The 15,210-nt window shown below is 40.8% G+C and overlaps 1 protein-coding gene across 1 annotated transcript; it reads left to right on the top strand.

The window, feature by feature from the left end:
• Positions 1 to 1,323: 1,323 nt before the first annotated feature.
• On the top strand, positions 1,324 to 13,918 carry LOC127677315 (leucine-rich repeat and death domain-containing protein 1). Its single transcript, XM_052172415.1, has 5 exons — positions 1,324 to 3,228; positions 9,756 to 9,954; positions 11,217 to 11,378; positions 13,095 to 13,212; positions 13,735 to 13,918. Exons 1-5 carry the CDS (start codon positions 1,324 to 1,326, stop codon positions 13,916 to 13,918), a joined length of 2,568 nt encoding a protein of 855 aa, XP_052028375.1.
• The last annotated feature ends 1,292 nt before the right edge of the window (positions 13,919 to 15,210 follow it).

Raw genomic sequence — 15,210 nt, 5'->3', positions numbered from 1 at the left:
AAATCCCTGAAACCCGTCCCTAGCACCACAGAAACCACACACGGTAGCTCATGCCTATAATCCAAGTACTCTGGAGGCAGAGGCAGGAGGATCGGAAGTAGAATGGGGTTCTCAGCTACCTAGCTCAAGGACGGCCTAGGATACATGAGATGATCTCAAAGAACAAATATGTAGAAAATGCAGTCACAAAGCCCAGGGATTTTTATGTCAGCCTAATATCTTATTTAAACTCCCTGACCCGCCCCCCCCAAAAAGCTGAGCATGATGAAACATGACTGTGAAACTGTAAGTTTAAGGCCAGGCTGTTCAAGGCCGTGAGTGCTGGACCAGCCAGGGCTGCACAGCAAGCCTCTGTCTTAAAAACAAACAAACAAACAAACAAACAATAAGGAGAAACTGATGCTGTGTTAAACAGTGGGACTGTTTACTCTTGATTCTAATAAATCCCAAATGAAATTTTTTAGTCTCTCAACAGGATAGAATGATTATTCTATCTATCTCTGCGTGTCTGTCTGTATCTCTCTCTCTCTCTCTCTCTCTCTCTCTCTCTCTCTCTCTCTCTCCCTATCCCTATCCCTCTCCCTCTCTCCCTGTGTCTTTCTCTGTGTCTCTGTCTCTCTCTCCTCTCTGTGTCTCTCTGTGTCTCTGTCTCTCTCTGTGTGTCTCTCTGTGTCTCTGCCTCTCTGTGTCTCTGTCACTGTCTCTGTCTCTCTCTCTGCTCTCTCTCTCTCTTCAAGACAGGCTCTCACTATGCCTGTTGCTTGGCAGGAAATTCTTCAGGAATCTAGATAGATCTTGGGGTTCAGGTAAAATGTGTTTCTGGGTATTGGGAGCTGACACTGAGGAATCCGGATGGTGGGCTGCAGGCAATACTGGGTCTAGAGGACAGAAAAAATATTGGGGTGTCCATTGGGATCTGTTTAGTTCCCTGTGAATGAAGGCAGAGAGCAAGGAGATGCACCACAGAAAGTTTGTCACAGAGCTAGTCATGACAATGGGGGTCAGCCTTGGAGAAACAGACTGTCTGCCTGGCTGGAGTGGCCTGGGGATTGCAGGCCAGTGAGTGCCCACTGCAGTTGGGGTCTGGAATAAAGCCACGGGTAAAAGGCGGGAGCTGAGGAGAGGAAGATGTATGCGGTCCACTGGAGATGGGGCAGGCGGGCCTACAGTGGCCGCAGCTGGATATGGAGTGTCTAAGAGTGTATAATTTCAACATCTTCACCATACTTTAGTAATATCAACATTTGTCTTGTAGGTTCAAAGGAGAAAAAAAAAACACAAAATAAAGTTATAGTCTTAGTTCGTACAAGAGCTACCAGTAAGATGTCTGAAGATGGGAATAATGTGAAGCCTGAGGGATTTACTAGGTTTGAGTCACTGGAGGAGCCTGGATTTACTGAAGAAATATCAGTTGCATTGGATGAAGCTTCTTCTTACTCAAAAAATAAAGATTCCAACCAGATTTACGAAGCAAATCCTTCAGAGGACACAAAACAGCCAACAGCTTCCACCACAAGTGAGCTTAACAGAAATGAAGAGAAAAATACAGGAATTTCATTTTCTGACACTAGCATAACAGATATCATCCCACTGTCAAAAGAAGAAAGTCTGCAGAGCTCTGAGTCATCAGAGACTAAGATGGCTGAAGACTATTACCCAGCCAAATTCCCAACTGGGAGGAAATTTAAAGGGCGAACCTTTAATGGAAATCAGAAAGGATTTGACCTGGAGTCTGATACCTTTACGGTTAAACTTGAAGCCAAGGGTTTACAAGAATTCCCTGTAGACATTGTAAAAGTCAAATATGTAAAATATCTATATTTAGATAGGAATCAAATAAAAACTTTCCAAGGGGCAGACCCAGGGGATCTGCTAGGACTTGAAATTCTGTCTGTGCAAGAAAATGGATTGTCAGCAATTCCCTTGGAAATTCAGTTGTTTCACAATTTAAAGATACTAAATGCCAGTTGCAACGAGATATCACAAATACCCAAAGAACTACTACAACTTGGGAATATGAGACAACTCCTCTTAAATAGTAACCATATTGAGACTTTACCTTCTGGCCTAGAAAATCTTAGATATTTGGAAACTTTAAATTTGGGTAAAAATATGTTAACATCTATACCAGATTCTTTGTCTAGTTTGAAAAATTTGAAAATTCTCAATTTGGAATATAACCAATTAACAATATTCTCTAAATCACTATGCTTCCTTCCAAAATTAAGTTCCTTAAACCTCACTGGAAACATGATAGGCAGTTTGCCAAAAGAAGTTAGAGAACTGAAAAATTTAGAAAACCTTTTAATGGATCACAATAAACTTACTTTTTTGGCTGTGGAAATATTTCAATTGCCCAAAATAAAAGAACTTCATCTAGCTGACAATAAATTGGAAGCCATTTCACCCAAAATTGAGAATTTCAAAGAACTCAGGCTGCTAAACCTTGATAAGAATCTATTGCAAAGCATACCAAAGAAAATTTCCCACTGTGTAAATTTGGAATCTCTTAGTCTTAGTGATAACAATATAGAAGAACTTCCTAAGAAAATCCGTAAGCTTAAAAATTTGAGACAACTCCACATAAACAGAAATAAAATGATAAAAATGACTGAAGAGATCTCACATCTTAGTAATATACACAGTCTGGAGTTTTCAGGCAATCAAATCACACATGTTCCTATTGAAATCAAAAACTGCAAAAAAATAACGAGAGTTGAATTGAGTTATAACCATATAATGTATTTTCCAGTGGGACTGTGTGCTCTACAGTCACTCGACTACTTGAGTTTTAATGGAAATTATATTTCGGAAATTCCTGTGGACATGTCGTTCAGCAAGCGGCTGGTTCATTTAGAGTTGAATAGAAACAAACTCACCGTATTTTCAGAACATTTATGTTCTCTCACTAATCTTGAATACCTGGATCTTGCTAAAAACCAAATAAAGACAATCCCGTCCTGTATCTCTGCTATGGTATCACTCCATGTTCTCATTCTGTCTGATAATAAGTTCGAGATTTTCCCAAAGGAACTCTGTTCTTTAAAATACTTGCAAGTGCTTGATATTTCAGAAAATAAGTTACAGAAAATACCTGCAGACATATCAAAACTGAAAAGTATCCAGAAGTTAAACTTGTCAAACAATAATTTCACGCATTTTCCTGTTGAACTATGCCAACTTCAAACTCTGGAGGAGCTGAATATAAGCCAGACAAGTGGGAAAAGGGTAAGACGGCTCTTCTGGGCGTGGAGGGGCAGGGAGCAGGGGACTCTCAACCCCTGGAACAGTGTACATGTGTCCTGGCTAGTTTTCTCTCAACCTGACACAACTAGAACATTAGAGTGGAGGGAGCCCCAGTTGAGAAAACACCTCCAAAGATCCGCTGTAGACAAGCCTGTAGGGTATTGTATCGGTTAGTGATTGATGGGGGAAGGGCCAGCCCATTGTGTGGGGGTGGGGTTCCCATCTCGGCTGGTGGTCCTGGGTTCTTTATGAAAGCAGGCTGGCACACCATGAGGAGCAAGCCAGTAAGCAGCACCCTGGCATCGCCTCTGCATCCTGCCTCCAGGTTCCTGCCCTCTTGAGTTCCTACACTCAATGCTTTTGAAGATGAACTATTATATAGAACTGTGAGTGAAGCAAATCCTTTCCTTCCTGAGTTGCTTTTGATCATGGTGTTGAATCACAGCAATAGTAACCCTGACTAACAACAAGTAACTGCTTATATGTGTATTTTAATTAGGTGACATGTCCTACATTTAAGAAACATGGCTTAGAGACACACCACTCTACACAAATGCTTTACAGGACATTTCATATAAATGCAATGTGAAACAAAGAAAATGTTGTAGATTCCTTCCTAGTTCATTTGGAGATTTTTCAAATTGTGTGTTTGTTGTATATGAATGCATTACTTTAGATGTGTGTATGGATGCATGTGGGTGCATATGGGTACGCATGGGTGCATGAATACACAAGCTAGATGTGTTTTCAATGGTGCTCCATTCCATTTTTTGCTGCTGCTGCTGCTGCTGTTTAGGCAGGATTTCAGTATGAAGCCTTGGCTGTCAGAAGCCACCTAGGAAAGTCTATGGTAAGCAAGTGAATTTTCTGGAGATGGCCCACCATTTTGCATGGCTTTGATGGGTGTGCTCTGGAGGCAATGTCCTCAGAGACTTTATCCCAGGATTTCCTCTGGCTGCTGACATGACTTTCCTACCACTGTTACATTGCCTAATTATTCCTGGGCATCAGTAATTCCTGCCTATTGGGTAGATTCCCTAATGAATCAATATGAAGTCATGCTTTCATATAGTAATGCTGTGTAGAAGAATTGATGATCTCAAAATTCCTAATAATTTTGTAGAATCCCTAAACTGATATAAGTGATTTCAAACCCCCTGTAGATGAAAAACTGCAGAGAGAGCTCTGTAAAGCCCCATGGGTCACGCACTAATTGCAATAGGAAAAGAAAACAGGCTTGGAACATTCCAGATCATGCAATTATCTGGTAACTAAAGATCATAAATTGAGAATGGACAATTTATTGTAGGTTCAAGGACAAAAAAATAAAAGATTGATTAGTTTATCTACACAAGACTTCAAAATAAGATGTAATGAAGGTAATTGTCCTTTTGGCAAAAAACACACTAACTTGTGATGTAAAAATTATTGTATTAAACATATAATGAACCTATGGCGCTATCAACTAGATAAGGAATGTTCAGTTAGGTACTAGTCTTAATGGAAAGACGTGTGAACAATTCTGCTGTAACTCTCCCTAAACCTTATTGATCTATGACATGAACTATTGCCTTAAACTTACTATGAAATTATGGGATGTAAAAGTGCTCAGAAAACCATGTAATCAATTAGTTCCAAGAACGTACAAAGACTAAGGAAAACAAAAACAGTGGCGGTGTAACCCTTTTCTGCTTGATCCGGTGTGCGTGTGTCTGTATGTCTGACTTTCTTTTCCTTTCTCTCTGGCTCAGATAGAGTTAACAAATCAACTCAAAAGAAGAAAAAGCCCAAGTTGCTAAGTTTATTTTCTTAATCCCCTGTTGCTATCAGCAAGAGTAAAGTTGCCAGAAGTCATCAGCTTTTTGCCCATGCTATGCCACCTTGCTCCCTTTCTTGGCCATGAGCAGGCTCTAACACCTGGCATCCTTGGAACATGCTGTGTAGACCAGGTTGGCCTTGAACTCACAAAGATCTGCCTGCTTTGCTTCTTCCTTGATGGCTGGGATTAAATGAGGGTGTCACCATGCCCATTGTTTCCACTCATTGGAGACAGGCTCTCTCCCTGTACCCAAAGCTCTCAAACTGGCTGCACTAGTTGTCCAATAAATGTGCCTCCACCTGAACTCATCTGCACTAGGGCTATATGCAAAATCCAACTTGCAAGTAGGTGCTGGGGATCCAAACTCAGATCTTCATACCTGCAGGCACTTTATTGACCAAGTCATCTACTTAACTCCCATCATAAGTTTTAACTTTCCCAACTAAAAAATGGCTCTGGGTTTGATGCCCACTACCAACAATGCATTGCTAAAAATCTAGAAAATTGAGAAGATAGGAATTATTCCACAAGCATATCATAATAAAACTATTACATATTGCTTTGGTATACTTTTAATCTCTTTTTCCTATACATGTTCACAAGCAGCTATAAAAATACTATAATTTAAATTTTTATTCTACATTGAATTCTATTCAATTTAAAATTTTTATTCTACATGAGCATTTCTCTTTCATAGGACATAATAATCTTCTCAATAAGTTTTATAATAAATAGATGGTTTATGTAACTAATCCTATGCCAAGCATGTAGAAGTTTCCATGATAATGCTTTAATCATTTTCATAAATGCATTTTTCATATTTCAAGGTGTTTTCTTTGGAAACTATTCCTAAAAAATTGATAGATTATTGATTTGTTTGTTTTTTTGTTTGTTTGTTTGTTTCTTGTGCTAGGGATAAAACCCAAACCTCACACATGGTAGGTAATGGCTCTACTACTAAATTATACCTCAAACCTTGGAAATACTATTTACATTTTAAAAATTAAAAACAATTATTGACATATCCTTAGATCTCAGTAACAACAGATATCATCTGACTACCTTTAATGCTGGACTATTTAGTCAAAATTCTGTTCTTAAAAATCTTCCTTGATTGCCGGGCGGTGGTGGCGCACACCTGTAATCCTAGCACTCTGGGAGGCAGAGGCAGGCGGATCTCTGAGTTCGAGGCCAGCCTGGTCTACAGTGTGAGTTCCAGGACAGCCAGGGCTACACAGAGAAACCCTGTCTCGAAAAAAACCAAATCCAAAAAACAAAAATCTTCCTTGATGCTCAAAAAATATCTCTATGATCTATGGCTACAGGTACAGCTCAGAACCAAACTTATGTGGCCTTTATAATGTAACACCTGCTGGGTGCAGTGAGCCTGCCTTATGAGTGGCAACGGAATTAAGAATGAGAGAATTGCAGTAAAGTTGCTTTTGAAGTAAAATATGCATCTTGGTTTTGTAATATAATTACCAGTTAATTTGACTAATTTACTGGAAGTACGTTGATTCTCTTCCTGTGTCTTGTGACTCCTCTGGACTATGTCCCTAAGGTTCTCCTTTTCACTAACTCTTTGACCTCATCACACTTTCTTGTCACACACATAATCCCTAGCACTCTAGCTCCACAGATGGCAACTTTCCCTGGAATTTCCACTGTCACTCTCTCCGCTCTTGCCCACGATCAACACTTGTTTCATGCCTTGTTTACTCCAGCAGCTGCCTGCATGGTGCTCTCTGACTTATTTTCCTGTTTTCTCAGGCTTTGTCAGTCATCAGACTTCATTCCAGACAAGGATTCTCTTTTTATATGCCTTTTATGTACATGACTGTTTTGCTTTGATGTACATGTATGTGCAGCATCCCTGCCTGGTTCCCATGGGAGCCAGAAGAGGATGTTTGATCTTCTGGAACTGGAGATAAAGTTGTGTATTGCCATGTGGGTGCTGAGAACAAAGTCCTTCACAAGGGCAGTAAGTGCTCTTAACTGTGGAGCCAAATCTCCAGCCCCAGGGAGACTGCTGCTAATGTGTTATATTTGGCATGGTTGTGCATGGCTGTGATCCCAACACTCACGAGGCTGAGGCAGGAGCACAGTGATCCAGGATCTGATCTGGGATCCAGAAGGAGACTCTGTCCAAAAAGAAGGGAAGGAAGAAAGAGAACAGGGAAGAAGGAAGGTAGAGGTCTGAAGAGAGGGAGGAATTCATGATTGGAAGAGGCTGCCAAAAGCCCCAGTGAAAGTCCTTACAAGATCATTCCAACAGTCTTTAGATGAGGAAACATTATAAGAATCTCTGTCAAGAAGAATATCTAATGTGGTTGAAAATGTCACTTGGCTAGAATAGAGATGGAACACCTAAAGGATTTATTTATGTAATAGCTGGTCATCTTCTGAAGAAGATAAATCCAGTCACTCACAGAGTTTCCACTGGGTGAAGTGATGGTTGCTCACAAGGACGATTCTTTCACCATCTGCTCTAACATCTCAGAGCTCTCTCTTCCTCTGATAAACACTGATCAAGTATTTAGAGAATAGTTAGCCAAGCATGGTTGCTGCAGAGTATTTGGTCACACCGTAAACCCCAAGATCGTGTTATTTACTAAAAACACTTGTTTCTACTTGTGGTGTGGCTCAGCCCTTAGCACACACACGTTAAATCCTTCTGGCTAGAACACAGACATTACATTAACACACACCATTGATCCAAACCATGAACATAAAATTGGTTTGTAGAAGTAAACACCCATGTTTGAAAGTGACATCTAATTGAGTGGCAGACAATATGAAAAATTAGAGAAAGATTTGACAGAATAGGATATGCCCAACTCTCAGGAAGAGAGGCAAGGGAAGCTACTTAAGAGCAGTGCAGAAAGAGAGGAGAGAGGCATTTTTACTGGAAGAGTTTTACGGAGATGGGTCGAAGAGAGAACAAGCTAGACACAGGTGAAGACTGAACGAGCCAGTAAATGAGAAGGAGAAGATTAGAGCAGATTGCCAGAATTAGTTTGAGGTCAGGTAGAGCAGAAAGTCAGAGGCTGAGAGAAAAGCCAGTTTGAATCAGTCAGTTTGGAGAGGAGTTTGGACCAGAACAGCTGAGTGAACTAGCCAGCTAGAGCTCAGAAAGAACTAGAAAGAATGCAATATATACGTCAGCAGTAAGTCTCACAGGCTGAAAACAGGCCTAGGCTGAATTCTGGGCCTAGGTTAGATTGGACAGAGACTAGAAGCTTCCAGGACTAGACCTAGATTAGCAGATGGAGACTCTAAACCTCAAGAATAATTACCACAGGAGAATAGAAGTTACATTTATATAAGATTGACCATGTCTTTAATCCCAGGGAGAGGGCGGGAGAAGCAGGTGGAGCTCTATGAGTTTGAGGCCAACCTCATATACATAGTTCCAAGGAAGACAGGGCTACTTAGAAAGATACTCTCTCAAAATAGCAAGACAAAACAAAAATTAAATGAAATGTTTAAAAAGAATATTTGAAGGAGATTCATGGACAGGCCTTCCCACCTATGCTGATCTTATTCCTACTGTATAAGCTTCAAAGTCTTGCATGGTCTTGCTTACATATAACTCTGATGGATCACTTCTCCATATGGGGCACCTCCTCACTAGTCATTTTTGTGCATGATGCTAATCTTGCTTTATGTAACATACTTTAACCCTACTTATTCTTCTGTGTGTTTGTGTGTGTGTGTGTGTCATGTGTATGTTTGTGATGTGTCTATGTGGTATGTATGTATGTATGTGTTGTGTGTATCTTTGTGAAATGGTATCTGTGTGTCTGTGTGCTATGTGTATATGTGTCATGTGTATGTTTGTGATGTGCCTGTGTGGCATGTATGTATGTATGTATGTGTTTTGTGTATTTTTGTGATATGGTCTATGGATCTTTGTTAAGCAGCTGCACTGGCTTTATGATTTCCACTGTTCCCATTAGATGTGGCTGTGCCAGTGTGGTATGTGTGTGGTATATGTGGTGTGTTTATATTGTATGTGTGTCTGTATATATGTGGAGTGTGTGTGATATATATGTGTTGTATGTGAGTATAAATGTGTTATATACGTGTATGTGATGTGTGTGGTGGTATGTTTGCAATATATGTGTTGTGTGTATGTGTGTTATATGTGGGTTGTGTGTATGGTGTATGCGTGTAGTGTGTTTGTGGCATGTGGTATCTATGTGGTATGTGTGGTATATGTGGGGTGGTATATTATGTGGGATGTGGTACATGTGTGTGGTGTGTGTTTGGTGTGCAAACTTGTGTAAGGGTGGCTGTCTTTATCACTCTTTGTGAAGAGATTAGGATACAGTGTGACCGATGAGTTAGAAAAACTTGAGGGAAGAAAAAAGACAAAGCAGCATCAGCCTTAGGGAGACAAGAAAGGAGTGGGGGGGGGGCTGCAGCCACTGAGCTGGCTTGGTAAGAGAGTGGACCCCAAACAACAGCGTTAACTGGGAGCACTGGTAAGACTCGAGGACATGTGGGTGCTACACAAAAGCTCAAGGATTTCAGGATGTGGAGTCACAAAGAACTGTAACAGAATGAAAATATCTCCTTACACAAAGGCTGGAACAAAACTCTATACATCCAGTTGTTTTCAGGGGGAAATGTAGGAGACAGGTATTTATGGATTTATAAAATTATAATTGTGTAATCTTCCTTGCAGCTAACAAGACTTCCAGAAGAAGTGTCTCATATGACTCAACTCAAAACACTCAACATCTCAAACAATGCCATCAAAGATATTCCAAAAAATATAGGGGAGCTGAGAAGTCTGGTTAGTTTTCATGCGAGCAACAATCAAATACATTCTCTTCCACCATCATTTCTGTCTTTAAAAGTTCTACAGAGCCTAGATCTCAGAGGTATGTGTCAAACATAATAAGCAATCTGTAAGGAGATAATTGGTCTCAAATTGCAGCTTTTTCTGAAAAAAAATAAGAATGTCAATGCATAAGGTAAGCATCAGAGAGAGAGGGGCACGGTGCTTTTCCTACTTAGAGGACATGAGCACAAAATTGAAGACCTGGTTTCTTGCCTTGAATCTAGAGATGGAAACAGCAGGAAACAGGGGCTGCGGTGGGGGAATGGGAAAGAAGAGGAGGAGCTTTGGATGGGAAGCAGGGAAGATAGCACTATGGGGGAGTCACATAAATAACACCACCAGAGATGACATTCAACAACACTAAAGCAGGACAGACTGGCAATGCTCCTATGAATCTAAAATTATTCCAGTCAGGATTGGCATTCATTAAAGCAAGTAATGACAAATTCTGGCAAGGATGTCAAGGGAAGGGAAGCCACCACATGGAGATGTCAATGAACCTAGTCACTGTGGAACTCAGTCTGCAGGTAGCTCAGGAAACTAAAATGGGATCTCTCACGTGACCTTAATACCACACCTGCACTCACAGCGAGACTCCAAGTGGATGTATCACAGAGACAGCAGTTCATCGGTGTGTACTGAGCAGCGTTCCCACCTGAGCAAGTGTAATGGAACCAACCGAGTGCCCAACAGCAGAGGAATGACAAGGGAAAATGATGTACCCTCAAAACAATCCTTTAGTCACAAAGAGGGAAGTCATGCCATTGGCAGGAAACAGAACATGGTGGATGATCATATAAATGGATTAAGTCAGTCTCACACAGACAAATAGTGTGTTTCCTCTCATTGGTCCTTCCTATATTTTATATAAATACAAAAAGAAATATGCATGAAAAAAGTAACATTGTGGAGAACATGGAGGACAAAGGGGGATGTAAGAAAAGAAGGGCCAGTGGCACGGGTGAATATGCTCAACATACAAGATAAACTTGTTTAGAACTTTAACATTCTTAAAAAATTATTTCGTAAATGATAATATCTATTGAGCAAAGTCATCTGCTATATTGTGAAAGGATAGCTTCTGGCCTTATTTTGACACCCCTAGGAGACACTGGAACCACAGCGGTTTTTATAACCCCTCCTTTCCCTCCTAGCATGGACATTAGTAAGAACCTTGGAACTGTCATCATTGTGAGTGTCCTTGGGTACTTTACCATGACAGTAGACTTCTCCATGTATAGCTTCTGCTTCTGCAGTTTAATTCTACAGAAAGGTATATTCATTACCATTTTTCCTTACTAGGAAACAATGTGACAACTTTGCCCAGTGCTATCTACAAACTTTCATCACTGAAAGAGATAAATTTTGATGACAATCCTTTGATGAGACCACCGATGGAAATCTGTAAGGGAAAACAGATGCATACGATCACATGCTATCTCCAAAGAGCAGATGAAAGAGACGGTGGGTGATGAGTGAGGGGTTATCTTCACAAGAAACTGTCTGGTGTCTGGACAGGAAAAGAGCTTGCTTTGGTTGGAGACTTTAATCTGGCGGTAAAATTAAATTATTTATCGTCTTCCTTTGTGTGAAGGTTAACTGTTTCTGTTAATAAATCTGATTATTTAGTCACAGGTAAATGGAATCTAAAATGCTCCCCAATCATCCTTTCATGTAGCCTATCTATACACACAAGAGCACACGCCAGTGTGAGCTAATGACAAAGTTGTGTTAACACGCATTGTCCTTCGTAAGTCATGAGACACCCAGGCCATGGCTGCCCTGCAGAAGCTTCTCTGAGACTTGAGCCTCCCTGAGAGAAGGAGCTTGAGAGAAAATTAAGTCACGGTGGCTGTCTCCTTCAACTCAGGCTGACTGTGCTGCATCAAAGGGAGTAGAGTTTCACATGTCCACATAGTATTTCTATCGTGTATAGAGAAAGGTGGTCAAGTTAGGTGGGTGAACTCCCATGCTAAACTTCTGTTTCTCCAGTTCTCAAATGAACAGGATTCCTGTTGATCTGCTTTTTATGGAAAGTACGGTAGGCAGCGGCAGGACCTCAGAGACTGGGGAGGGCAGAGGCCTAGACAGTCCCCACCTTGCTGTGTGCTTGACTTGCCTTCATCCTGCAGTTTGATCCTCAGGGAAGCTGGGGAAGGAGCATGGGAGGCTTATTTATTCTGTAGTCTACAAGGATCATAGAGTCCCTTTCTAAGCATTGTTTAAAGCAACTAGATTTTCATATCATTAGCATGAAATACAGATTGAGGGATTAATAGTGTATATATAGTTTCTGAAAATGAAAAGACCAGAATATGTTTGACATGACATGGAGCACGGAAGTTCCCTAATTCTTGAAAGGTCTTGTGGTACTCTCATCAACAAGGGGGACTCTAGATTGCACTCTCTAGAAGTTTCCTCTTTTAAATAAGCACTATGGGTCTGGAAATACGGCTCAGTGGTTAAGAGCATATACTGCTCTTGCAGAGATCTTGAGTTCAGTTCCCAACACCCACACTGGGTAGATCACAACTGCCTGAAATTCCAGATCCAGGGGATCTGATATCTCTGGCCTCTGTGGGTACCTACACATGCTAGATCCCCACACTCCCACATACTCATAGTTTTTTGAGGCAGGGTCTCTCTATGGGTCCTGGTTGTCCTGGAACTCACTATATAAACTGGACTAGCCTTGAACTCACAGAGATTACCTGCCTCTGCCTTCATAAGTGCTGGGATTAAAGGTATATATTATTATTACTGACATTACATAATTTAAAAACACATCAACATCTAACTAAGTAATGACATATTTTAATATAAATATCTACCTATAAGCCATACTTACAATAGATGTTAATTGCTCAAAGTAGTTAATATATAAAAGCCAATATTGACAGAAGGAATCAAATTCATTTCAAATCCAGAAAAAGTAAAGAATATTTAAACCATTTTAAGGTTGCTCGTAATATTCTTTCTAAGCAGCCGTTTTAGGTGGCAGGGCTCCTCAGACTCTAGAAGTAACAGGATGGGGAGCAAACAAAGACAGTTCAGTGCTATATTGTTATTTTCAATTGTATATGACATGTATGTTTAATCAAAAGTACAGAAGAAAACTAAATATAAATTCAAAGCATATTTTTTAAAAAGAAATAATGTTTCTTCTATGTTCAAATGTAGAGAAAATCTTAGACAAGATATTCAACATAGTTGCCAACAGTATCACGGAAACAAATTTTGAATTTTTGCAACAAAAACTAAACATGGCAAGCTCGGAAACTAGCATCCCTGCAAAGACGTAAGTATGAACGGCATTTGGAGCAAATGTATTTTCATTCCTGCATTGATACGATCTTGATACTGTATGGTTTTGAAATATTTACAAACATCAGCTCTACTGTAGATGATGGCCTTGCTTATGACAGATGTGGTCCTCGTTAGGCAACGGTACAATGGAAGGAGGAAGGGGGAAGGCCGTGAGGATGAGCTAAAGGCCTTTAGTCTCCTGACTTCCCGAGCATGCTCGCTTCTCCCTCTTGATTCAGTTTCTTTCAGTGATAAATAACGCACTGGGCTCAGAAAGTAGTTGGGAGGATCATAAATACACATGTGATTACTGTTCTCAGGGTTGAATGTTAGCGTGGAGGTGATGTCTGCTTCTGTGTGTCAGGCTCATGGTGAGTGATCCTTATACACTGTCTTCAGCTAAATTCAGTCTAGCATTAATGTGGGAATTTTCAAACTTAGACAACCTGTAAGAAGCTTAAAATATAATGTTCTTGGTTGGTAATTACAATAATTGTTATTTAAATTTTCACAGCACTATTCCATTAAATGAAAGAATCTACCAGGCGTTCGTCAAGTGGAAGGCAGAGAAGAATGTACTATTCCCAGCTACTGCCTTAAGAGAGCAGCTTTTTCGGGCACTAAACATGATAGGTGCCTATGATATAATGGACAAGATCACGGCATTGAACCTTTATACAAGCGCCATCAAACTCTAGCCGGTGGATCTGAAATAGCAGCTAAAGCCTTACCACTCACTTACAGAACTGAAACCTGACCCCTGGCTGTCTCATCGCGCTGATACAAGGGAAATATTTGCATATCTTCTCTCTCTTTCTCTTGTTTCTTAGTAGTTATTTTTTATTTGTGTGTGTGTGTGAGAGAGAGACAGACAGACAGACAGACAGAGAGAGACAGAGAGACAGAAAGAGACACACAGAGAGAAACAGAAGGAAGGAGAGAGGGAGGGAGAGAGGGAGGGGAAGGGGGAGAGAGAGGGAGTAAGAAAGGGAAAGAGAAAAGGAGGGAGGGATGGACTGAAGGAGGGAGAGAGGGAGGGAGGGAGAGGGAAAGAGAGAGAAAGAGAGAGAGGCAGAGGAGACTGGATAACATCGCACAATGAAAGTACCCAGCCCATATTTTTATTTAAAGACAACAGCAACAACAAAACTCTTGATTTCTAAGCCAAATCTTTCCTTATTTTTCTATTATTCTCTAGTTTCCACCAGTCTGCTATAAACGCTTGCCTTTGTGCGTGTATTTACTTTTCTTCATTATTATTTTTTTTTAATTTACAGCCCCCGACCCACTAGTCTGTGAAGGACTAAGACATGACCCCAAGGGCGGACAGGGCTGGAGATAAGTCTGAGTCACTGACATCTAACCATTCTCAAAATGGCCTCTCTCAGATGGCGAAGCCTCGCTACTGTATCAATGTCACCCTGGATTCCAATCCCTCATAGTGATTGTCTCTCAGGAGCATCTTCATTCCTTTAGAAAAGTGACTCCTGAACGTCCCTGCCCACTGCGCCGTGCCCAGAGCACAGCTGAATGTTAATGGAAAACCCTGTGTATGTTTATTGCCAGGTCTGAACACTCACTCAACCCCACACACTTCTCACTGAGAAACAGGCTCACAGACAGGGGTACAAGAAAGACTGAATTACTAATATATTCCACGTGGTTTATTCTGGGAGCTTTAGGAGACAGCAGGAACGAGACTGTCGGGAGACAAGGATCACGTCAATATCAAGCGCAGAGCTAAAATACTGAAAGAAAGAGATTTAAATGAGTTCAGGCAGGAGATCCCAAAATGGAGATTTAAAAGTTCCTTCTTATGGTCCTTGACGGAATGAGCTATAACCTTGAGAGAATCTAAGTTCAAAATCCTTGAATGTCACCTGACACAGGGTGGTGACCAATCACCTCTCCCTGTTCCTGTGGCTTTACCAGACAGTTCTCTTCTCCAGCCAGGAAGCTTCTAGCTCAAGCCTCTGTCACTCTCCCTGTG

Source organism: Apodemus sylvaticus, chromosome 2, assembly GCF_947179515.1.
Source record: "Apodemus sylvaticus chromosome 2, mApoSyl1.1, whole genome shotgun sequence".
Lineage (NCBI taxonomy): Eukaryota > Metazoa > Chordata > Mammalia > Rodentia > Muridae > Apodemus > Apodemus sylvaticus.
This window is presented reverse-complemented; position numbering and strand designations above follow the sequence as displayed.